Raw genomic sequence first — 25,756 nt, 5'->3', positions numbered from 1 at the left:
TCAACTTCTGGAGCTGGACATGTGGCCTCACCGCTTGCTAGCTCTGTGTCTGCCTCTCTGAACAACAGAGACAGTAATAGTTACTGTTCTGTAGGACTGTTGTGGGCATAAATGAAAAGCATTCACAAGACTTCCTGGCAAGCAGCATTTAATGATGATTCACCAGATCTGCACTGGCATCCATGGGAGCAAGTGTGCTCTGGAATGTGGAATACTCTCTGAGCGTCACAGTTACGGACAATTAATTCTGAACTTAGACAGAGCCACCGTCTCTCTGTAACACAGACAGGCTCCAGCTTCCAGAGAATGTGTGGAAAGTCAGGTTTTGTCTCGGTCTCTATGGCAACCTCTTAAACCCAGCATTTTTCGTTCCTTATCTCTGGCTTCTTGGGTAAGAACACCCGTTCTGGAGTTGAGTTGCCTGGGTTCAAGTCCTTGCTCTGCCTGTAAGGGAGGCTAACCACACGCTGGACAACCAGGAAATCAGGAGCAATACCCTCTTGGAGGTTAAATTTCATGTTTAATAACAATTCAGTAGTGAACATGGGATAAATCAGAACTTTACTGAACTTACATTTTCTAGGTGAATTTTTGTTTAAATTATTAATCATTTATGGAGGAAAGTGCCACAATTTTTTAATTGCAAAAGCCCCGATTCTTCTGTGATTTCAGAGGTAATTTAACATCCCTAAGTGACTGTTTTCTCATTTGTGAAATGGAGTAACTCAGAGGTTTGTCGTGAAGATTCCACGAGGTAACTCATAGGAAGTACCTCACACAATCCTTGGGGCATAAAGACTGCTCATTAAGCATGGGGTTTTCCTCCCACCCAGGCAGACAGGCCAGGCTGTCAGCCACTTCCTTCTGGACCGGCCAGCCCCAGGCCTCAAAGAAAGGAGCCAGATTCTTCTGCACCTTTTCAGAGAACTTCTGCACCCACAGGTTCATCTTGCCAGGGTTGTCTTCAGGGATGTCAGACAGGGTCTGGTACTCAGCAAAGAGCTCGGTGAACGGCTCCCACCCAAAGGCCTCCTGGAGCTGGGAAGACAAGGGAGGGCAGGGTGAGGCCCGGGGGTTAGTGGAAGTCCGTGCAGCACGCATGCCCACGAGTGCACTTCCCTCCCGGTGCTTCTTCCCCTCAGTCATCCACTAGCTTCATTCACTTCTTCACTCGCCCCTGTCTCCCCTCTTACTCCTGCACATAAATACAACCCTGCTGGCTCGTTCCACCCCCTGGCCACGAAGCCTGTACCCCAGGATCTAGTAGGGGACTTCATGAGGATCCTACTGTCCGAAAAGAGGTAGATGCTCAATAAATGAGAGCTGTCACCATTATGTGAGAAAGACTTATATCCCCAGTTCCTTCGTGTTCTCCCAGGCACCAGACAGGTTTGTGCCTGACTGAGATGGGGACTGGGACCCCAAAGCTGGAAACTTCCAACAATTTTCAGACATAATAAAATCCTTTTTTTTTTTCTTTTTTAGCCGTCTCAGACCTGTGACTGTTTTCTTCTTCGTGGAACACTGCCTTTGGGATGAAACAAGGAAGAAGCAGGTATGTCACAAGGGGCTCAGCGTGGGAGTGGATCAGACTTTATAGGGAACAACTCACCTGAAAGCCATGGACAGGAGGCCCTTGTTAGCTAAGAATACAGAGATTTAGAATTAGCGGGGATCTTGGGGTTTCCAAGACCTCACTCCCCCTTTGATGGAGGAGAATCCTCTGACTCTGGGGTGTAAAAGCCTGAGGACAGATGACACTTGGATCAGCGCCCTCTGCTCGCACTGCCTTGGCCTTCGGCGGTCCTCCTGCTCATCACCGTTAGTTTAATACGTCGACAGATGTGGCACTTACTACACAAGTAACATTTATTAAATATCTGCAATGTGCCAGCTGTAGTGCTAGGCAAGAGCTCTTATCCTTCTGGAGGTCCCTGGCCAGCGGGACAGACAGACAGATGTGTAAGTAAAGAAATTACAAAAAAAGTTGGCTTGTCAAGGAGATGGCGTCAGGAGAAGAGGACGATAGAGCTGAATTGTGACAGGTGACTTGACAGGTGAGAGACAAGATGTTCAAGCACGTTTCAGCTGCAGGAGGGAAGCATGGAGCAGCCGAAACAGTGAGACGTGTTCCCAGTGGGGAGCAGGCGGGTAAACTGGAGGGTAACTGTGGAGGTGGGAGACTGGGAGTTGGGAGGGAGGTACTGGTGAACGTCTGATAATGAGGGGCCTTGTGCGCCCAGCCGAGCAGCTTCTGCTGTATCCTGTGTGCAAGGGAGAGCACGTGACGAGGTTTAAACGTGAACCTGCAGGCTGTTTTGGCGGTGGCGTGGGAGGCGGGCTGCAGGGCGCCAAAGCAAGATGCCAGAACAGCCGGAGGAATGATGGGGAGCAGACCCCCCGCAGGTGGGGAAAGCTGAAGGTGTCTGTCTGTCCTCAGACCAAGCCTCAGATTCCAAGATGAGGGGGGTCTCTCCATAGCTTTTGCAAAATGATATCCAGGGCTCCCTGGTGAGTCGGCCAGTGGGTAGAGTGGAATTAGGGCTTTGTCTTGCACTTCAGTGCCGACTACCACGAGTGTCTGCTTCCCTGCAGACCCTCAGACTGGCTCTAGAAGAACCCTGAGCTGATGCAGTGCAAAGTGATCTCATTGACAGGGGCTGTCTCACACTCACTCTTCAGAAAAACAAGTGAAAGAAAAAGAATCAAAGCGGGGGTTATGGAAGTGCAAAAGTCTGGGCTTGTCACGAACTCCTGATTTCAGGTTCTGGGGCCATCATTTACATGTGTGACACTGGGCAGGATGCCCACGGTCTTTAACTCTATATGTGCCTATGAAAAGCGGGCCGTGCCCACTAGAGGGTCACGGCACACAATGTAGGGGACCTGATGTGGGGAGCGGCTTTGATGACTTGAAAGTATTAAAATTCAAAGCAGGATGGGCGAGGGGACAGGGATTTACGCTCATTTCACAGGCAGTCAACTTGCTTCAGGACCTTGGTGCTCTCCCGAGTTGGTTATTTATTTACTCATTTCAGAAACATTTTGGGTTCAGGTGGGTGATGGAATTCTGAGAATCTTGTTACCAGATTTATTTCCTACGAGGCTGTCTTAGTAATGCAGTTGCCCGTAACACGTCACTGTAAGTAACTAAGAAAGAATGCAATACTTACTGGACCCGTGAAATTAAGGAGAGGGAAAACAAAGCAAAACAGAGCAATTACCGTTGCTGAAATACTTTGGAGGGGACAAAGGACAAAAGCAGTGCGTGCGAGAGCTGTGGCTCAGTCTCGGGGAGTCTTACTCAGCAATTCCGCCCTTAATCAAGAAATCCGGGGCTGTGTTTCTCTCCACTTACTTTCTTTCATAATACTTTGCACTTCCTCTTACTTGTCATTGTGAAATCATAGGAGGTGAGAGGCACAGGAGTCACTGTCTCCATCTCAGAAACGTGTAACCAGAGCAGCACCGCCTTGCAGCCAGGGGAGCTGGTGGGCCCAGGCTAGCAGGGGTGGTTGGATTGAAGCTGCTACCTGACAGAAAGGTCTGGCCACCCCCACCCCACCCCAGTCTCCCTGAATTTCTGCTCAGTACCTGTAGATACAGTTCCAGAGCCGTCCACAACTCCCAGTCATTCAGGGGGGCTCCCTTTCCCAGATGTGTTTTGATCCTCTTCTCTCGTTCTGGAGGGCTCAGATCAGGGTGGGCCTGATCCCTGGGGATGCCCAGGACCGTCTCGTGCACGTAGACTGACCACAGGTTGCAGGTGGCCTCGGAGGTGTGCGGGGGGAACTCCCACTGCCAACGCTGCTGGTTGTGGCCCAGCTCGTGGATGGGTCCCCACAGACCTCTGCTTCTCACGCCTGTCTCATTGATGAGCTCCTGCACCGACTCCAGGTGGCACATGATGGGGTACCCTGCGTGCATCCAGCCTGGGGACACAGGACAAAGAGTGAGGAGGGGGCGGGGGCACCTGCCCAAACCCATCTCCCTTCGTTCCTCTCCACTGTGTACATTTCCCTCGCCATCCTGGCTGTCCCCAGTAATTCCAGAATCTCCATGCTGATTGGAAAGCAGATGCTCTCTCTGACTTGGTAGAGACTGAAGAGACCCTACCCTCTTCCCAGCCTCTCACTCTGGCCCTGGATAGTCCTGTCAGTCTGTCCCTGGACAGTCCTGTCACTCTGGCCCTGGACAGTCCTGTCACTCTGGCCCTGGACAGTACCGTTACTCTCTCTATAACTCAGTGCTTCATTTTATGTGATGTTCCCTTGTATGTGAGTTTGCGATGTAAGGTATTGTGTCTAAATTTGAGATCCTTGAGGCTAGAACATTGCCATTCCTTCTCCCACATAAACCACTGTTGTCCAGGTTCATTCTCTTTCATATCAATAATCTTGTCTTTTTTTAAAAGATAAGAAACCAGGTCCAGAGAAATTTTCTGCACGTTGGAACCAGACATCCTTATTTTTTTTAGCTGCCATTCTTTCCGCTAAGCCAGTCAGTACTTCACATAAGCCTCTTTACTCTCTTGTTTCGTTGCCAACTCTGACTTATGTTTGAAGGAGGTTCTTCTGTTTTAACTTCTCCTTGAAACACCGTCACTGTTCCCTTGAGCTCCTGGTACTGATTTTTCTGTGACTGTTCTGCCATCCTGTGAAATCTCACCTTGTAGATGAACATGATTTACCTTTTCACATGTAAACATCTTTTTATTCCCATCAAGGTCCATGTCTTGAATGTCTTTTTTCTCTTTACTGGTAAAATTATGTCTTACACATATTGGACATTAGAAAAAGGCAAAATAAAATTCAGCAGAAGGAAGGAAATAATAAAGATCACAGAGGAAATAAATAAAACAGAGATAAAAGCAATAGAAAAGATCAATAAAACTGAGAGCTGGTTTTTTGAAAGGATAAACAAAATCCTTAAGCCAGGCTAACAAGAAGAAAAGAGAGAGGACTCAAATAAGCAAAATAAGAAATGGAAGAGGAGAAATAACTGATTCTACAGAAATACAAAAAAAAATCGTAAGAAAATACTATGAAGTTATATGCCAACAAACTGGATAACCTAGAAGAAATGGACAAGTTTCTAGAAACATACAGCTTGGCCAAACTGAGTCAAGAAGAAACATAATTTGTATAGACCAATCACTAGAAGTGAAATAGAATGTTTAATTAAAAAAACTCCCTACAAACCAAAGCCCAGGACCAGATGGCTTCACTGGGGAATTCTACCAAACATACGAATAACTGACCCCTAACCTTCTCAAACTATTCCAAAAGACTGAAGAGGATGGAACATTCCCAAAGTCATTATATGAAGCCACCATCACCCTGATACCAAAACCAGATAAAGGCACTAAAAAAAAGAAAATCACGCCCCCCCCAAAGGCAAAATGATAAATAAATGGTGTCCATAGACTAGGAGCCTCCCCCCGGGGTACCCACCGGCTGAGAGCTGCACGTCAGCAACAATCCTCTCTGGACAGAGGAAAGGGAAGGGCTGGGCTGCCAGCCTGGCTATGGCCTGCATCATCTCATCCCAGAGGCGGAGCAAGGGCTCGGGGTCGTCCAGGCCCCTGAGGTCTGCAGTTGGCAGTGTCAAGATGATGTTGTCTGTTGCCAGCTCCCCCCAGGGAGCCGGGCTCTCCTGGATACAGTTCCTCCACTTCTCCAGGGACGTCTTACCTGGGAATAAATACCATGGATCCTGTCACCCACTTCCTCAGGTTCCCTTGAGCTGAAAAACACCACCTGAACTCCCGGAGGAGGACACTGAAATAATGAGCGATCATCACGTGGGGCTGCATGCTGCGAACTGAAGGACAGGCCTCTAGACCCTTCCGCCTGTTCTGCCCTGAAGTCTCTGTGGACACAGAGTGTACCTCACCTCCTGCCTCCACTTCCACCTTGAACAGTTCTTCCTCCTCCTGGCCACCAATCCTCTCCCTCCCCTTCGTAGCAGCAGCCCACAGCTACTGCGGCGTCCCCAGATCTCCCGCCTCCCTCCACGTTCAGTCCACTCACCCAGCTTGTAATACGGGGCAGGCACAGCTCTTCTGATGGTGACAGACACAGGGCCCAGTGTACTGCCCTTGGGCACGATGACATAGAGAAGACCACCCCAGAGGCAGGCGACTGTCCGTGTGGTCCTATCCATGCTGCACTGGTAAGTCACCACGGGGGCTCGAGACAGCTTGCTGGCGCTCGTCAAGTCATCGGTGTGGCAGCCAACCTGTACCTGGAGAGGGGATTCCACCACGTGTGAGAGGAGCTGGGTCTCTGTGCTGTGGGTGTGGGGTTGTGTGTGGTGCGATGTGGAGGGCACGTATGAGAAAAACTCCGGCTTCCCCTTCCTGTGAGCTGTGCATGCAAGTCTGTGAGATTTTAGCACTCCAAAAGGCATACGGACCGCAAGGTATGGAGAACCATTTTTCTGGGGATTTAAACAGCTCCACAGTGGACCATCATTGGGCGGACCAGGCATAACCCTGAGGCTGATATTGACCAGGGTCCCCGGTGCCTCTGCAGCAGGCGCCAGGGCCCAAGCCTATGTCGTTATTCTGATGCTGGGAGTGAGGCCTAGGGGCTCCTCATCCCCACTCTGTGTACAGAAAGGAGGCCCGTCCAGAGGCAGTGGGGTCTGGGCTGAGCCAGGAGGACTGGCTCTCTCCTCCCTCTCGGTCCCGGCCTCCCCTCCTGCTCAGATGGATTGAGTGTTGTTTGGTCTGGAGCCCTGGGGCTGCTTTTCGTAGGTTTAATGTAGGTGAGCTCAAGAAAGGAGACTGACACAGAAGAAACCCCAACTGTGGTGGGAAGTGACCCCCCCAGAACGGAGGCAGGAAGAATTTAATTCTGCATGACGGCCTATTTTTGTGAGTGATGGGATTAAGTATACCCTTCAGGTGTCAAGGTAAAGGGGTTTTAAGACTCAGGAAGGCTGAGCTGGGAAATGAGTGAGACTCTGCACATGTGACAGGTGCTTTCTCCTCACGTCTCTGTCAGGAGGTGGAACTCTGAGGGCTTGTGTCTGGGCCTGGATCTGATGATAGGAGCTCTGGCATCTTCAGCCACTGGCCTGGGCTCCCTGTGACTTAGCCGTTCCATCTGTGAAATCTGTGACACGGGCAGAACGATGCCCGGCACTCTTGGGAGCACGGCTGCGAGCTGGATGAGAATGCAGCAGCTCTGTGGCTCTGAGATGTGGCAGAGGGGGTTCTGGTCTTACCTTCAGGCCAGCAGAGGCCGCAGCTTCAGACAAGGAGACTTCTGCATCTTGTCCATTATGGAGGTAGAGCCCTGTACTCACCCAGGCATCCTCGCTGCCTGAGAAGAACCATAGGAGAGGCTGAGTTCTCCCCCGACCTGACTTCACCCCACCTGGAGCCTCACAGCCCCTCCCAGGGCTACAGCCCTGCTCTGCACACCTCCGCTCATCCATGCTTCTTGCATGCATCCTTCCTAAACCCTAAGCAGAATCCCAACCCCAGTTTCCTTGAAAGTACCTGACAGAATGGAGCTGGCCTGCCTGAGCTTCAGTGTCTGCGTGCCCCGGGAAGCCTGCTAGCCACACCTTCCCCCAGCCCCGTCTTCCCTACCTGGGTTGCTTCCATCGATCTCCACCGTGATGGGGTGATCTGAGATGGACAGACTGGGGCTGCAGGACCAGACCCCAAGCTCCTGCGCCAGCTGGGAGCAGTCATTGCCGGAGTGCGCCAGCTCTGTGGCCAGGTAGAGCACTGCCGCCTCGCAGGTGTCACTGGCAACTGGGTTTTCCCGGCTCACAGCTGGGAGGCCCGACAGGCGCAGAGTCTTCCGCAGGAGCCGGTGCAAGGACGCATAAGCAGGGACCCCCTTGGCCGGAATCTGGAGGAAAGCTGCACCATCGACTCCCAGTCTGGCTAGCCAGCTCTTTTCCAAGTTCCCACCCCCATGATTCAGGACAGCCTGGAATTCAGAGAGCGCCTTGCGGAAGTGGTAGCTCTGCTTCTCCGGGGAAGGGACAGGGAAGCAGCCTGGGTTCACTGTCTGAGCTAGGATACTGAGGCCAAAGCAGTTGAGGATGACGTTACCAGGGAAGCCAGCCAGAGCGGAGCTGCCTGGGTTCTCGGAGGCCCACCACCAGGCCTGGCCCCCGATCAGCAAGCCCCCACCCTCGGCCACAAACTCCTGCAGCTGCGTAGCCTCCTCGTCACTGTAAGCCACACAGCAGTAGACACACAGGTCTCCCGTCAGATGGGGCTCCAGACTGCATTCCAGGCCATGCTCTGATAGCAGGGCACACAGGTTTTCCAGACTTGTGTTCACCCCAACTTTGCCCGTCTGGCCTCTGGCCAGCCAGTGCACAGCATTGAGCAAAAAGGGCTCCATCTTGGGAGCACAGAGCATGCCTTCGTGGGCAGCTAAGACCACCCGGCCCCGGCCATAGCGGGCAGCTGCCAGGAAGCAGCCGAGCGAGGCATCTAAGCCCAGGGGGAAGGCCAGGGCCCCGTGCACCAGCAGCTGCGAGGGGATCACTCCCGTCTGGATGTCCAGCTCTGTGATCCCTTCCAGGAGCTGCTGCTGATCCTGCCGGGGATCCTCCCCACACCTGCAACAGGGACAAAGGAAAAGGAGCAGAGGAGCTGCAGTTAGTGAACCACTGAAATGAGTTCACTGAACAGAGAAATCTGTGTGGGTTCAAAGATTACAGAGTTCATGCCAATCTTATTCTTACTAATAACATTTGAGATTTTAGTATGTAATACCATTTATTGAGTGCAAGGCATATTTTTTTACCTTTTAAAACAATTGATGGCATATCATTTAATTGGCAGTTTCCTCTTTAAAACTAAAATTTAAAAAATTGAAATAAAATAAAATAATGGTGCTCCTTAAAATAAATGTCATAGATTTGATGAAATGCTGAAGAGTGAGGTAGTGGCTTTATCTGCACATTTTAAAACCCACATTCCCCAAGTAAACACTTCCAGGAGTTTGTTCTTTCCATGTTAATCGACTGAGTGTTGAATATTCTGCCTTGAATTTCAAGTCTTTAAAGTACAGGCATACCTCCTTTAATTGCACTTCGCTTTACTGAGCTTTGAAGATACTGCGTTTTTATTTTGTTTTGTTTTTTTTACAAAGTGAAGGTTTGTGGCAACTCTGTGTCGGGGGAATCTATCAGAGCTATTTTTCCACCATCATTTGCTCACTTTGTGTCTCTGTGTCACATTTTGGTAACTGCATATTTCCAGCTTTTTTGTTATTACTATATTTGTTACGGTGATCTGTGATCAGTGATCTTGGTGTTACTATTGTAATTGGGCATTTTTTTTAGCAATGAAATATTTTTACATTAAGGTAGTTCAGACATAATGCCATTGCTCACTTAAAAGAGTACAGTCTAGTGTAAACATAACTTTTATATGCACTGGGAAACCAAAAACTTGGGTGACTCGCTTTATTGCGGTAGTCTGGAACAGCACCCTCAGAATCTCTGAGGTGTGCCTGTAACTAAGCTTTCAGATGAATTAAGTTAGAAAAATAGATCTGTTATTCCTTTAAAATGTAGTCCTTCTTATACATTTCTCAGAGAAGCGTTTCTGTAAAAGAAGGCAGCAAAAAACATCAAAGCCCCCTCTCCACATACTGCTTCTGATCTACTGTTTAATACTAAACTTGAAGATTTATACAAGCCAACTTAAAAAAAATTCTCACTTAAATCTGATAGGAATATTTACTAATTTGTGTTGAGAAATGACCAAAATGTAATGAATTCAGAAATGATTTTGTATTTCAAGAATTTTTTAAACCCATCTGTAGATACTTTAAACGTCAAACAATAGGAAATTGGTTAAATAAGGTATGGTTAACTAAATAACAAACCATGCACTAATTTAAATAATTATTAGATATTATTAGTAAACACTTAATAGAAAAAATATAAAAATCAGATTCCAAGATACTATGCTCTAAATAAGCCGAAGTTTGCAAACGAAACACTAAAAACAAAACCCACAAAACCAGACATAGAAACAGTATCTAAAGTACATTTATCAAAATGTCTTCAGTGGTCATGTAAACTAGTAGGGTCACAGATTAGCTTTATAAACCTTACTGTCTCATAAAAAAAAAAAAAAAAAAAAGACTTACTCATTCGAATAGCAAAACATTACCAAAATAAAGCCCCCTTGTAGAGTTTCTCCTTAGTTTCTCTTCAGCATGAAAACGAGGACATATCATGGTTTAGTTTTGTCATCTCATTTTCAAACTAACATGGCAAATGTCAAAAGGTTTCAGGCGTCAGTTTGGCCTGTAGCTTTTTTTCTCCCTTTAGAGACTTAAAGACTTATTTTGTGGAGTAATGATGTTGAGTTACAAGACTCAGCTTGTAGACTTAGCTCCAGGTGTTCTTGCAGAATCTTCTGACAGATAAGGTCTCAGCTAATGATAGGACATCTTTACTATGGAGAGCCACGTTAATGCCACCGGTGACCTGCAGTTTACACGCATGTGCTTATAAAACTGTCTCACTGCTGCCATGCAGCTGAGCCAGCCACCCGGGGGCTCTGGCTCTAATCAGGAACGATCTCGCCTCCCCTCCGGCAGGGCAGCCAGAAAAGCCTTCCTTCTCAAAGCCACCACTTCCTCATTTGTTTCTGGGAGAATTCAATAAAGATGACCTCCCTAAACTGGCTAACATAGTGCCTTCAACACATGTTAGTGAGTATTTAAAATATATAAACACATACAGAATATTTATCTGATAATTAAGCCCTTTGTATCTGATAAACAGGGACCTTAGTACCAAAAGGTCACTGTTATGGGTTGAGTTGTGTCTCCTCCAAATTAATTTGTTGAAGTCCTAACCCCTAGTACCTCAGGATGTGACCTTATTGGAAACAGGATCATTGCAGATGTAATTAGCTGAGTTAGGATGAGGTCACACTGGAGCAGTCCTCATCCAGTATGCCTGGTGTCCTTATAACAAGGGGGGGGTCTGGACACAGACACCAGCACAGGGAGAACACCATGTGAAGTGAGGACAGTGCTCAGGGTGATGCTTCCACAAACCGAGGGAGGCTAAAGGTGGCCAGCAAACCCCCAGAAGCTGGGAGAGGGGCTTGGAATAGATTCTCCCTCACAGCCTCAGAAGGAACCAACTCTGCTAACGCCTTGATCTCAGATTTTCAGCCTCCAACTGTGAGACGATAAAATTCTGTTAAGTCAACCAGTTTGTGCTGCCTTGTCACGGCAGCCCTAGGATGCTGATAGGATCACAGTTCTGAGCACTGATCCACGTAGAACACCCTCGGTGTAGGCAACATGTAAAACCAGTCTGGATGTATCCTAATATTCTGGACTTACTTTCAGAAACACCGATACTGAATCAGAAGGTTGCTCTGGGGTAGGAGCACACTCTGTTTGTCTCCGGTTCCAGCAGCACCCAGTGTGGTCCTGGTGGGGAGACACTACCTAGCAGCAGTAAGACACGCCATAGAAACGAGGTGGCAATTATGTCACATTAACCTGCAAGGGGACTGGAGCAGCCACCCCAGCTGCACTGCCTCTCACCTCTTACCTCGGCTTCCTCTGCTGAAAAAAGGACTCACCCCCTCATTAAATATGTGAATACACGTGTGTATATGTTTGTATTTACATGTTTGTGTATACATATATACATATATGCACAGAGACCTGTGTGCACACACAGACATGTATAATACCTGTAGATGATTATATGGACGTGGGGAGAATATGGAAGATAACACCCTGGGTTGTCAACACTGGTTCCCTGGGAAGGGCTGGTAAGATGGTGCACATGGTACCATGAAGGAAGAGCAAATAAAAACCCGGGATTTAGCCATACTGTGGCTTACTATTTACCAGTTGAAAACAACAGGTAGACCTAGGACAACTAACATGGATAGTTCAGGATGAATCCACAATAAACTGACAAGGGCATTCTGGATTGAGTGATGGAGAGAAGGGGCTGGTATTGAAAGAGATGCTTAAGGGGCTTTTGTCTTGTCAGTATTGTTTCTTTAAATAAGGAGAACCTATAAATACATTTCTCGGGTAATTAACAAATTTTAAATGTTAAAGTAACTGATGGAAAATAGAAATAAAAGCATAGTCTACAAATGTACTGGGAGAACTTAAGTAGAGAAAACTAGGTCAAATAGAGTAGAAGCCAAAAAAAAAATTAAAAAGAAACAATTAAAAACAAAATAAGAAAACAAGACGACAAGAGTAATACATTTGAATTATCAGTATCTCTGAATGGATTACATTTTTATATGAAAAGATAGATGCTCTCAGAATGGGCTGAAAACATCTAGGTACAAACTGCTTATAAAAGACACACTAGAAACTAAATGCCACACAAAGACTGAAATGAGAAAATCAACAAAGCTGTATCTGGAAAATACAACAAAAAGAAAGCAGAAGTGCCAGTATCAATATAAGATGCAGTTGACCTCAAAGAGGAAAGAATTAAAGATGACTATTTTCTATGAACAGAAGTTAAGCTTTCCAAATACACAATTTTCATTAACTTTCATGGGCCTAAAAACAAAGTGCTAAAAGCAAAAACTGCTGCACAGAAAATTAAAACTTGATGAATTCATCATCGCATTTGGAGATGGTAATGGATCTCTCAGCATCTGATGGACTGATTCAAAAATGAAAGGACAGAGATCATTTGAGCAGAAAGACTGACAAGCTTGATCAGAACCAGAAGACAACAGTGCTGTATCTTAGAATCTGAGGACGAGAAAGTGAGAGCCTACAATGCTGTACTGTCAGTCTGTTTTGTAAACATAACAGAAGAATGAAGACATTCTGAAACATGATACATTAAAAAGAGTAAATTTTTACAACACACACACAGGCAGAGACAAGCAACTGAGATGATTCGTATCAAACTTCTAAGAGTGGCTGCCTGAGTCCAGGGGATGAGCCCAGGAGTGGTGGTGTGAAGGGGCAGAGGCAATTTGCTGATCTCCTCTGTACATTTATGTATTGTTTGTATTTTTCGTAGTAAGTTTGAATTAACTTTGAAATATTTTTGTAAAGAGATGAACTGTTTCTCAAGATAAAAAGAAGAGAGAAAGAAGGGAGGGAAGAAAGGGGGAGGAAGGAAGGAAGGACGGATGAACAAGTCAGCATAGAAGATGGGATGCTAAGTAATTCTTAACAGATATTTGTATTTACCAATATTTAAAGCTTTTATAAATCTGCATTTACAATATTTAAGTCTGGATAATAACATAACGGAAGTAGCTATTATGTAATGAGGTTTAAGATATGCTAGGCATTTACACATACTGCTTATCTCTTTTATAGAACAAACCTGAACCTATTCTTGCTTTCATAGATGAGGCTTAGAAGAGTTGGGCAATTTGTCCCATGTTCCTTAGCTGATAACCAGCAGGGACAGGAAGCAAACCCAGGGTGGTTTGTCTCTAAAGCCAGTGGTGGTGTCCACACACTGGAAATCTCACTCTATTACTGAGTCTTTCGATGAAGCCCACAGCAGCCGGGTGTGCGGAAATCAACAGGTATATTTTGTGCAAAAGAGGCTCTAAATTGACATGAAGGTGCGAATGATACTGTATTTATGCAAATGGAAAAGCATGTGTTTCTTCAGAGCTGGAAGTGCAAGAGAAGGCACTGAGGAGGGAAGGAAAGGAGAGATGGCGGTGTTTAGGTAACATACCAAATCACACCTGAGCAAACAGGTGATGTGGGCGATGGCTTTCTGGATGGAGACTTAAAACCTGGCATAGCGATTAATGACAGCAATGACTGGGGAGTCCAGTGTGAAGCGAGCTGCTGGCATTGTCACCATGCCCTGGCCTTGTCTCCTCTCTCCCTCATGGTGGACACTTGACTTACTTCACCAGGCGTGTTTGGTTCTTAATTTGTTCTCTTCACTCTGAAATCCCCTTTTGCATGTCCTTCTGTCTCTCCGTTTATTTTACACATATCTTTAGGAAGTTCTGTTATGCTGTGAAGCATTCTCAAGGAATGAATGTGTATTCATTCATCTATTTATTCACTAATTACATAATCTACAAATATTCTATTCTGTTCACTGGGCCACATTTTTCTTCCAGGCATAATTGATTCTGTTGTCTTTCCGTACTAAATTTCTGTCTCTCTTACATTTCCCTTTTAAATTAATTATCGCCTTTTCATATAGTTACTGTACAGATTGTTTTCACAATTGTCACGAGCAGATCTTTGCACATCCTGATATCGTATGGGTGAGCTCTTACCCAGGACCTGTCTGTATGTAGATACACACCATGTCCATTCACCCTGAAGTATATCGGGTCTGTATAATGCTGCTTTCGCCTTCTTGTCACCTGAGGTTTGTAGCACTAACTGAAGGGCAGAGATCATCTGGGGCCTAATACTGTCCTTGCTGGGGCCTCGTTCCTCCACTCTTCAGGGACCTAAATCAAGGCCGACGCCACCCACCCAGGCATGGAATGCACTGGAGGGGTTCAACCGACCCCTGTGCTTGGCAGATGGCAAACACCAGCGTCCCTTTCTGCCTCCACCTAATCCTGAAGGAGCTCGGCTGCTTTTACACTTGTACTCACCCAATCTGCTCATTCTTGTGTCATGAGAAGGCATTAATGACACCTCTTGCATTTGTGGGTTCAGCTTTTTCCCTTTGGTTGTGCGTCATGGGTAGGCACAGTGTCAGGAGAGGCCGCACACTGCACCACACCTCAGTCACCTGGCCCTCCCGCTGGCCATGAAGCCGCAGTACCTGGGATCAGCATCAAAGCCTCCACACTCAGCTGCTTGCTCACTAGTTATCATCCACTCAGTCAGACTTGGTGGGAGGGCAATTCTGGGATCTAGGCTCATTTCACACTCCCTCTACCTGGAAACTCTCTACTTAGGGACCTTGAATATGAAAACAGAACCATGCTGCTTACAAGCTGAGAGTCCTCAGACAAAGACCTTGCACTCAGCGGGGTTGTGGTGGGGATCGAGAGAGAGAACACATAATCGTCAAGAGAGGGATAAACCTAAGCGACTAGTATGTATTCACTTTTATATGAGCAGCTCCTAATATGTTCTGCACCTTGCGGGTTACACCCCGTGTAAGCATAATGAGCTGTTGAGCCAAGGTCAGTGTTTCCCCCAGACTCTTCTCTGTCTTTGGATCTGGCTTTGCATATTAAAGTGTGGGCAGTGTATATAAACTTAGGTGTGCAGCCAGCTCTTGCCCGTGGGGATAAGACCCGTGAGAGGATCTTTTGTTGGTTTTTAGAGACTGCTCCTTCCCTCGGCAGACAGGACAGTTCCCTTAAGGAGTTCCAGAGCCTCCCTCGGGGATCTGACATTAGCAAGCTTGTTTGATCAGCCCAGGAGCCTTTAACCCAGATTTGCTGGCAGGCAAGGTCACTGAAAACTTCAAAGGAGACGTGCATGGAGGAGGCAGGCATCTGAGCTGAGGGCCTGGGCTCAGTGCAGGCCCTTTTAAGACTTTAGAGTTGATGGGGTTGGTCAGCTCCAGCTCAGTTTTGGGCTGAGGGTGGAGGCCCCCGGAACTCAGCACGTTCCATGACGTGAAGCTGTCTGTAGTCTTAACCCTGGTGTCACAGGCCACCCTTTCTCTCCTGTGCTTTAGAATGTGTGTTCGTTCACCTATTTACTCATTAATTTATATGGTCTGTAACATCTGTTGCTCTCTGCTACGTTTCGCACACCGCGCGCTGAGAATAAAGCAGCACACAGCGGGCAGGGTCATTGCACCCGGGGAGCTTCAGACTCCGGAGGGCTGGACACGCACTGGCATGTACGCAGACAGGGTATTTACAGATTGTGGTCACTGATGTTAAGGCAAGAGACGGAGAGAAGTGAAACTGGAAGTTTGGCCCTGGGGTCACTGAGGAAGGCTTTTCTGAGCAGGGTGTTTGAGCTGAAACTGAATAAGGACAATAAACTGGCTTTCCAAGAGCTGAGGGCAGATGCAGAGTGGGAAGAGAAATCCCCAAACCAAGCCTCAGACTTAGCTTGGCCATTGAGCTGCCAGGCTATTTTTTTGACTAACTGCATTTCTAAGTATCTTAGTATTTTATAAGATAAGAAACTGTAAAGAAAAAAATGTTGCCATTCCAGTTCTAAAGGGTCAAGCCATCAGCCACCACAGTCACCCACCTACAGGGCACCCTGAGAGGAATTCAGGATGGAGAAAACCCGAAAGCATTCCAGCTTTGGACTTACTGGCCCCTAGATAGTTAAGATGCACATCTAAGGAAATATTGGACATGACCCCAGATTCTTGAATCTTCCCCGACAGAAAGGCACTCAAATCATTAGCTTGGGATGCCTGTTCTTTGTCATTAGCAGTAATCTTTTGATGTTCAAAGACATGTTTTTTCCCAGCAAAAAAAATTCATGTATATATCCTGGCGCCTCCCTGACCTCTTCAGAGCCGTTCCTCAGAGCTCTCTAGAGCCCGTCTCCCAGGCTATAGCTCTCAGTAAGTCCCCAGATAAAACGTAACTCACAACTTTACGTTGGGGTGTGCTTCCTTCAGTTGACAAAACCTAACGTTGCACTTGCGGCCTCTGCACTGAGGGAGATTTCTAAAATTCCTTAAAGATGTGAATGGCTGATTTGTCAGTTACAGCCCCTCCTCAAAATACCCAAACCAGAAGATAGCTAAGTACTCAACTAAAGGAAACAGCTAAAACAAATTATGGAACATATATTGTGGTTAGAAATTCGCCTTGAGAAGATGACTTTTAGAAATAGGAAAGTGTCTTTAAGCAAAAACAAAACAGTGGTACTATGTAGTCACAACTAGCAAAGATATATGACAGTGGAAGATGGGTGAAGGTAAAGATTTTGTTGGGGATGTTATGAGAAACTAAAAATATTCAAATGCTTAATGTCATATTGCTATTTCAGTAAAAGTTTTACAAATAAGGAAAACTGATAATGTGAAAAAATTATTTTTATTAAAGTATAGAACAAATACAGACTTAAATGCTACTATAATCCCAGTGCCTAAAATAGCATTTAGAATTTAATAGGCACTCAGTATATTTTAGTTGAATGAAAGAATGGTTATATAGATGGGCACTAGAAAGAGGGAAGGAAAACTGATATTTAAGAAGATTTGTTTCTTTATACATTTTGTTGCTGAATTAATGAAGCAATTTAAATGATGTGAGGTCAGAAAAAGTATGATTTGAAGACCATTTTCCTACTGTTTAAGGGTTTACAAGAAGGCAGAGAAGTAAGGTAAAAACTTTTCCTCCCCAGGTTATAGATAGACAATTTGGAGATAACAAATGTTTAAAGATAAAAATAGTAAACATCCATCAACTTATCACTAGAGATACAATATTAATACTTTTCTTCTGGTGTTACGTATTTCACCTACATATGCACACATTTTGACATCATTTGAATTTAGTTTTATACCTTAATTTTGTCTATTATATTATGAATATTTTCTTAGTCCTTCAACTAGTCTTTGACACATGATTTTTAATGGCTACATAATTATTCACTCTATAACTCTAGGATATATCATAATAATTTAAGCAATGTTCCATTCATGGACACAGAGTTCTCCCAGTGTTTTAATTAATAGCAAAAATACTATTTAAACATTTTCTATCAAATACTTGCCTCATAGCCCAATTTCTCCTCCTGTCCAATCCTTTTCCTTCCTTCCTCTCCCCTTCTGATGTTGACGTGGAGTGTATGCCCTGACAAACTTCCCACACACTGGTCTCTGTCTCTGAGCCAGCTTCCTGGGGAACCCAGTTCTGGGGAATTTGGTAGTCTTTAGCAAAATTACATTTGCATTTCTCCTTTGACTTGGCAATCCCATTTTCAGTGATATGGCAAAAATATGAAAATATACGCACAAAGGCATTTGTTACAATATATATGCAACAGTAAGAATACTAGAAAAATTTTTAGAAAAATACTTGAAATTTGAACGTCGGTCAATAAAGAACTGAGTAAACTATACTGCATCTATACACTATATATAAGAAAATATATAGTGCATATCTCTGTACTATTATAGAGCCACATCCAGGAAATCATTTTTAGTAGAAAAGTAAGGGGGGAGGAGAATACACATAGTACACTATTGCCTTATTCAGGAAAGAAAAGGACCCCAATGTGCATGTGTGTGTGTGTGTGTGTGTGTGTACTTATATATAAACAAATTTTTTAGAAGGGGAGCGAGGAAGGACATTATACGAAGGGGACAGGGCTAGAATATAGGCTCTTGAGATTTTACTTTGGATCCACATGACTATTTTACATAGCTATAAATTAAAATTAATTTGCAAAAGTATTTCTGAAAAGCACAAGTAAAATAACCAAACGAATCTCCATGTGTATTTACTCAGTGGTAGAATCACAGAGAAGAACTATTCTAAGTGACTTTAAGGATGGTTATTTGATTTTAGATAACCTAATAAAATATGCCATAAGGATAGAAAGAACTAATAGAATCTTTAATTGTGCTGGTAGCAGTACATTTACTTTGCAGTTGTTATGTGTGTATTGTGGGATAAAGCAAATGAGTCATGATGTTGCTTTCTCACAGAACTAGGATTTTTCATCATGGGATAAAAGGAGACACAGATCTAAGGTTGCTGAAATTAAATAAAACTTTGTAGCTCCAAACCTGAACCTGAAATATCAGTGTGAACTCTTGATGTATTTACTTTTAAAAATACTTATTTCCTAGCTCTGCCCACTCAAAAGACCCAGAAATAATCAACCCAGCGGATTGTGATTTCTAAATACCATTTTCCACTAAAAAATGAGGGCTTTTTGGAGAAATGGCTGATCTTGGGTCTGGGGCAGGGAATGTGTAACATGACACGGAAACTTCTCGTTACAGTAAAAATCAAGGAAATCTATTCAGGTTAGGTCAAAAAGATTCAGTAATCAACTCAAATAGGCTCACAATGACCAAACACAAGACAATTTTGGCATTGATAATGATAATAAATGAAACAACACATTTGTTATGTGGGTGTGTTTCAATCTGTGAGTTCATAATGATACTAAAAAAGTTTCAAACAAGGAGGGGAGTGTACAGCTCAGCGTTAGGAGTGTGTGCTTAGCACGCACTAGGTCCTGGGTTCAATCCCCAAGTACGCCGTTAATAAAAAAAGAAAACTAATTACCTCCTCCCAAAACAAAAACAAAACAAACAACGAAAGTTTAAAAAAATTTAAAAATTTTTTTTTAAAGTTTCAAACACAATGGTAACTGTTGGAATATACTAGGGATCCAGCTCAGTATTTTGAAAATGTTAAAAGGAGTGGGGATGGGGAGTATCAAGCATGTATCTTGCCTTCCCTATGTAAATTATACCACGTGGTAAGCAAATATATTCTGTCCTCGGTATCTGTACATCCATGCATTCCGCCAACCCTGTGTCCCTTCCAGTCTGGGGTTGGCTGAATTCATGGATGTGAGACCTGTGCATAGGGAAGATGGACTGCAACTCTGCCACTTTATGTAAGGGACTATGTCTCCTCAGGTTTGGTATCCACAGGGGTCCTGGACCCCCCCCCCCCCAACAGATATAAAGGAACAATTGTAGCTGACGAAAGGAAGTTTGTTTTTTTTTATAGAATATTCCAAAAATATTAAATAAAAGGAATGCTAGAATTTTAAACCTGCCATTTGATAACCACTAATGAGTTCATGGATCAAGGGCTAGGCAATGACTGTTAGACTGCTGACGTCAGGAGGAGAGAAACAGACGCTACCTTCTAACCCAAGGAAGTACGTGCTACCACCCAGGGAACAGGCCAGAAATTCAAACATGAATCCGATCAAGCCGCTCAACCAGGGTGTGGGAAGCTTTTTCTTAGCAGCTGGTTATAAACATCTTATGCTTGGGGGCCACACATCCTCCACTGATGCTACTCAGCTCTGCCGCGGTGGCTCAGACACAGCCACAGACAGTACGTACACACGCAGACCCATCTGTGCTTCTGTAGAACTTTAGTTACAGAAACAGGGGGCTGGCCCACAGGCCATAGTTGGCCAACCCCTGCCATAGACTCTAGATCTAACTTCAAATTTACGAAAAATACAGAGGACAGAGGAACACATTCAGTGAGACCACAGGGATCCAGTCAGCAAAACCCAGACTGAATTCTGAAGCAAACTCTTAGGACAAAGTACCTAGTTTCTTCAACAAAAAGGCAGCAAGAGATGAAAAGAGCTGGAAAGGAAACTCACACCTTGTATGAGACATAAAAGTAATCAAAACATTTGGGTCTTAATTCCAACAAACTGAGAAAAAAATGAGATAATCGTGGAAATGTATAATGATATTAAGGAAGTATTACTTCTTTTAGGTGTGATAATGGTGCCTTGTGGTTATATTTTCAAAGCAGTTTAAACCTTTAGAGATACATACTGAAATACAGATGGAATATGCCTGCGATTTGCTTCAAAATAATTTGGGGTGAGGCAGGGGTGGGGCTATGGCTGAAATTCGACTGACTGTGAGTGGGCTGGTTTTGAGGTCAGATGAAATGACTCCATGGGGGCTGTAGTATCTCTATTTTTGCATACGTTTGAAGTTTTCCATAATTAAAAGTTAAAATAAACACAAAATATATCCCAGATTTAGCGGCAGAGATGAAATATGTAGGCATAGATGAAGAAAAACAGGTTTTAGTTTGCTGGACAGGAGTCCTTTGGAACAATTAAGAGGAATTAGATTGATGGGGTTTAACCTGTTTGTCCCTTAGAATTAGAGTCAAAGACAAGCTGGAGTGAATCAGATCCACCCTGCCATCTCCGAGAAACCCATCACCTCCCAACCCTCTCAGAGGGAAGGAAGTCCAAGTGGGCCAAGGCGTGGGGCTGAGGGCCCAGGGCACTGCAGGGTGCTCGTCAAATATGTGTATGCCCTTCCTTGTAGCAGAATCTTGATTTCTTCAGAGATGCCAGTGCCCATTTAAAAATATTCAGCCCCTCAGACCCTCTGGCAGTTAGCTGAGCTAGTTTTGGCCACTGAAATATAATTGGAGTCTTTTGATCAAGGCTCCCAGAAAATACATTATTTTCTGCATTAAAAGGGACATATTCAGCAGGTGTACCCATTCTAGCTTATTCTTGCCCAGGTGTAATTGCAGTGCCCGAAGCAGCAGTAGCAATCTCGTAACCATAAAGGTAAAAGTGACACACCATGATGGTGGGGGTGGAGAGAGAGGATGAATGAATCCGCTTGAGCGAACCTGGGAGGTCACGAAGCAGGGAGTCACTGCCCAGGCCTGCCCTGCCTGGACTTCATGTTACGTGAGAAAACAACCTCCTACGTGGTCAGTCCACTGTTAAGTCTTCTGTGACAGTGACCCAACACAGTGACTTACTGATTTAACAAGTTCCCTAAAACCCCAGATATCCCGAACTAAACTCCTCACCTCTAATCTGTCTTCCAGTCGCTCACAGCTCCTTAAGCGGCAACGCCCATCCTGAAGGCATTCGACCACCAAAACTCTTGACTCCTTCCCCTCTTACTGCATATTCGGTTGAATAGCCAAGCCTGCTGGGCCCAGAAACTAACCTCCAGCCCCTCCTTATGGCTGCAGTCCAGGTCACCATTTCTCATTTCAGTACCTCCTGAATGGGCTCCTGTTTCAACCCTTGCCTCCTACAGTCTGTTCTCCACCATCACTCCATCAATCAAGGGTTCTTTTTGGATTGTAAGTACCTTATGTCAACCCTCTTCAAAATCCAAAAATGCCTTCTCATCTCGCTACGGATAAGAGCTAAAGGTCCACCCATGGACTTCCAGTTCCTGTAGGACCTCAGCTCCAGTCCCCATTCACTCAGCTCCAGTCACACTGGCTGCCTTGATGTTCCTGGAATGAACCAAGCGGGCCTCGGCTTTAGACTCTCATCTTCGCTCCTGGCTCTGCCTGGAACCCTCTTTACATATTTGGCCCTATGGCCATTTTCTAAATTCCTTCAGGTCTCCTAAATGTCACCAGACCAGAGAAGACTTCCAAGCTGGCTGCCGGCTTGTTTGCCCTCAGATCCTCTTCCCACTCTTGTCTGTCAGCTGCGTAGCAGGATCTGCATTTCCTAGGCCCTCAGCTTCTGGTAGGTTCAGCCCATTAGAGGCAGAAGAATGGAGGCAGGCAGGAAGGAGGAAGGGGTCAAGGGATGTGTCTCTCTCTCCAGTCTGTGTCTCTGGCCATCACTGTGTCTTCTCTGAGACTCAGGTTCCACCATGCAGCTCCTACATACATCTGGGGTCCCAGCTCCCACTGGACAGGCCCAGCACCACCCCAGGCTCCACCAGGCGGCTGCAGGACCTGGCCTCCAGGACCACCCCCACCTCCCTCTGTGGGTCCTGTTGCTGCTCATCTTTCAGTTACCGTGCTGTCGCCTGTGCAGTTTTCAGCTCGTGGATCACCGGTTTAGTTAGTTCCCCATATTAAATCCCTTCTGTTTGAAACACGAACTAATCCTGACCAGGCCTGATTGATAAACCTTCCCTGATGACCTTAAACAAAATACCCTCCACTCTACTTGCTGTCACTCTATCACTTACCCTGCTTTACTTTTCTTTAAGCTCTTATCAACACCTGCTAGAGTTTGTATCTGTTTCCTTAACTGCCTAATTCTCCACTGGAATATAAGTGACAAGGCAGCAGGGCTCTGTCTGCTGCATGGAGCCTGGGACATGGTACGTGCTCACACAAGGGAGCAAATGCTTTCTCATTCCTTTAAGAGATGCACACACTCTGTGTCGCAGGCACCAGACACGGGAGACAGCGTGGCAAATATGACAAGCTTTCCTATTAGACTGATTGTCACTCTGGCCACCAGCAGGGGTTGCAGTGAGAACCCAGCCCCTCTTGGGCCTCAGTGCATTTTAATTATCCTGTTTTTCATTTGTGGTGGTTCTGAAAAGGAGTGAAAAAGTATGTGTATTAAAAGTGGACGCTCACTGAAGAGGGGGATCAAATGTATTGTGAACATGTGTCAGACTCCCCATAGGGAAACACCACTCACCTGACCTGGAGAGGGATCTTGGGCACCTTCTTAGAGACCTTGAACTGGCCATTGTCCCCACAGGTGTCAGTGAAGTACACTCCGGCCACACTGGTCACCTGGTTCCCTGGGAACTTGGACAGCACCTTGTCACTGCCGTGCTCATTGGCCCAGCACCAGGCCTGGCCCCCGATGAGCAAGCCCCCTCCACGTTTCACAAACTGGATCAGCTCTGCAGTCATGGTGTCATCGTAGGCATCGATGCAGTAAACCCCCAGGGGTTCTCCCGGTTCTGGCTGAACCTGGGCCTCAACCCCAGAGCCCTGCAGGATGCTGGCTAGTGATGCCAGGGATGGGTGCACTCCAACGGGAGCCCCACGTGAGGGACAGAGCCAGCCCACTGCATTGAGAAGAAATGGGGCCAAGCCAGCCTCCAGCAGGTAGCCCTCGTGGGACACAACCACAAGGCGGCCTTGACCATAGGAGGAGGCGGCAATGAGGACCTGGCCCTGGTCATTCACCATGACTGGGAAGGCAGCCTCTCCAGTCAGAAGGAGTTCACTGGGGATGGGGTCTTTGGGGACATCCCAGCTTGTCACTCCAGACATGAGGGCCTCAAAGGCAGCAGCGGGAGTTGTCGCCATGGTTCAATCAGCTGCAGCAGAAGAGAGCAAAGACTCAGTTTGGTCAGAAAAAACGAACGAGTGAAAACTCAAACAACTAAATGCATTCATATGAAAACCACTTGCCAGGTTCCCCAAAATATGCCAAGCCCTGGGGGTGTGGCAAGGAACACAACAAAGTCCCTGCTTTCATGAATCTGATACTTGAGGTGGAGAGGGACAGTAAATAACTCGTTAGATAAACAGATAAAATGCAGCAATTAATAATTGTTAGATAAAAATAAAACACAGGGATGTGATATCGAGCAACTGGAAAATTACTTTCGATTGGGTGGCAGGAGAGGCCTACATGAGAAAGTGACATTGAAGCTGAAACCTGACATTTAAGTCATACATACATGACATAAAGGCCCTTCCCTGCTGGCTTCCCCTCTTTCCAGGATTTGTCCTCCCCACGTCCTCACTGCAGTGCTGGGCTCACTGCTCAAATCAGCTACCTGCACTCAGGTCCATCTGTCAGGCTTTGCTTTGGGGAACGGTGTCAACAGACAAACACCAAACCCTTCTGCTCTGTCTGTCTCATCCTTCCTCCCTCCTGTGTCCTACACCGTCAGCCGCCTCATTTAGTTCATCTTCTTTCACCAGTCTCTCCACTATTGGTCCCTGTGGTTTCATATGGTTTCTGTCCCCAGGATGTATTCTTATCTACAGCCATCTTCAAGCCATCCGACTCACATGTCTTCCTAATCAGAACCCTCCAGATTCATCTCTCCCCTGAGGGAAAAACAGTGCCTCCCCCAGAATTTAAGCCTCCAGGGTCTGTGCTCTCCAGATTTTTAGACTTTTTTCCTTTCCCTTTCTCCTCCAAATCTTTAGTAGGCTTGGCTCTCTGAGCACTCCCTGTATTTCCAGGAAAATTCTAGCTTCTTTTTTTCTCTTTTAACTTCCTTCCCAAGTACTACCTCTTTCTTAATATTGTCTCCAGGAAAGTGAATTCACAAAAGAGCACCGGTCCCCAGCTGGAGAATGGAGCCAGTGCGTGCCTGACCTCAGCTTTCGGGAAAAGGCAGCGAGAGGTGAGGAAGCCTGAGGTTGAGTTAACTGCCTCTGACAAGCCAAGAGAGGTCTTTCAGGAATTTGAGCCTCGCTAGTTTTACAAGAAAAATAACTAAAAAACCCCAGAAAAAAATATGTTCTCAGTACTCTGACCCCAACTCTCTATAGCTGCGTGCACGCGCGCACGCACCCACCCCCACACAAGCACCCTCCACACCATCACACATCATTTATCAAATTCCTGACCCACAAATTCAAAGAGGTGACGGAAAAGTGTTTTGAGAAAAGTAGCAAAGAGCGAAAGAATGGTGAAACGAAATAAAAAAATGAGCCTAAGAAGAGACAGACACCCCGATTGCCGCGAACGTTCTCAGGCCTGCGTCTGGCACCTCGGGGCGCACCACCGTATCCAGGTGCTGGCCCCCGCCCCTCCCCGCGGGCCTGCTCGGACCGGCGAACTTACGCTAGGACCGCAGAGGTGCGCAGCGCAGGCTGGAGAGCGAGGACTGGGCAGGGGCGCGGCGCGCGGTCCAGACCTGCGGCCGGGGCGGGGCGAGGGGCGGGGCCCCGGGGCACCTCCGCTAGGCTCCTCCCCGCCCGCTGCACCTGGGGCAGCGCCCTGCGAGGCGGGTTCCCTCGGCCTGCGGGGCATCGGGCCCGACACCGCCCCTCCTAGACCCTCCGAGGGTTCCTGCAGTGCCAGAGGAGCTCCGCAAAGTTACTGTCACACTTGGTGAGGAACATAAACGCCAGGTCTCCAATAAATCAGACTTGGGGCGGACAGCCCCCCAACGACGACGTAACTCACGGCCGAGGATCTGCCTTGGCCCCTCATGAAGCCGGACACCCTCCCCTCCGGTCCTGGGGTGTGGCGTCCAAGAACCGCAGCCGCCGCGTCACCCCCGTCCCGGCCGCTCCCGCGTTGAGGGGCTGCCTCCTGGTGGTCAGCACCCGGCCGTGCGCCCTGTGCCGGGAAAGATAAGCGACGGTCCAGGCAGCTCAACCAAGAGAACCGCGTCTGGGAGTGTAAACAGAAATGCTGCCCAGTGATGT

The 25,756-nt window shown here is 46.4% G+C and overlaps 1 protein-coding gene across 1 annotated transcript; it reads right to left on the bottom strand.

Moving 5' to 3' along the window:
• Nucleotides 1-500: 500 nt before the first annotated feature.
• On the bottom strand, nt 501-25,466 carry LOC105069043 (TRPM8 channel-associated factor 2). The gene is made up of 8 exons (XM_010955084.3): nt 25,167-25,466; nt 23,046-23,679; nt 7,604-8,595; nt 7,234-7,331; nt 6,033-6,246; nt 5,454-5,693; nt 3,595-3,932; nt 501-1,038 (listed from the first exon to the last, which is right to left on the bottom strand). Exons 2-8 carry the CDS (start codon nt 23,666-23,668, stop codon nt 760-762), a joined length of 2,784 nt encoding a protein of 927 aa, XP_010953386.3. The 5' UTR covers nt 23,669-23,679; nt 25,167-25,466; the 3' UTR covers nt 501-759.
• Between the last annotated feature and the right edge of the window lie 290 nt (nt 25,467-25,756).

The sequence above is a fragment of the Camelus bactrianus genome, chromosome 7 (assembly GCF_048773025.1).
Source record: "Camelus bactrianus isolate YW-2024 breed Bactrian camel chromosome 7, ASM4877302v1, whole genome shotgun sequence".
Classification (NCBI taxonomy): domain Eukaryota; kingdom Metazoa; phylum Chordata; class Mammalia; order Artiodactyla; family Camelidae; genus Camelus; species Camelus bactrianus.
This window is presented reverse-complemented; position numbering and strand designations above follow the sequence as displayed.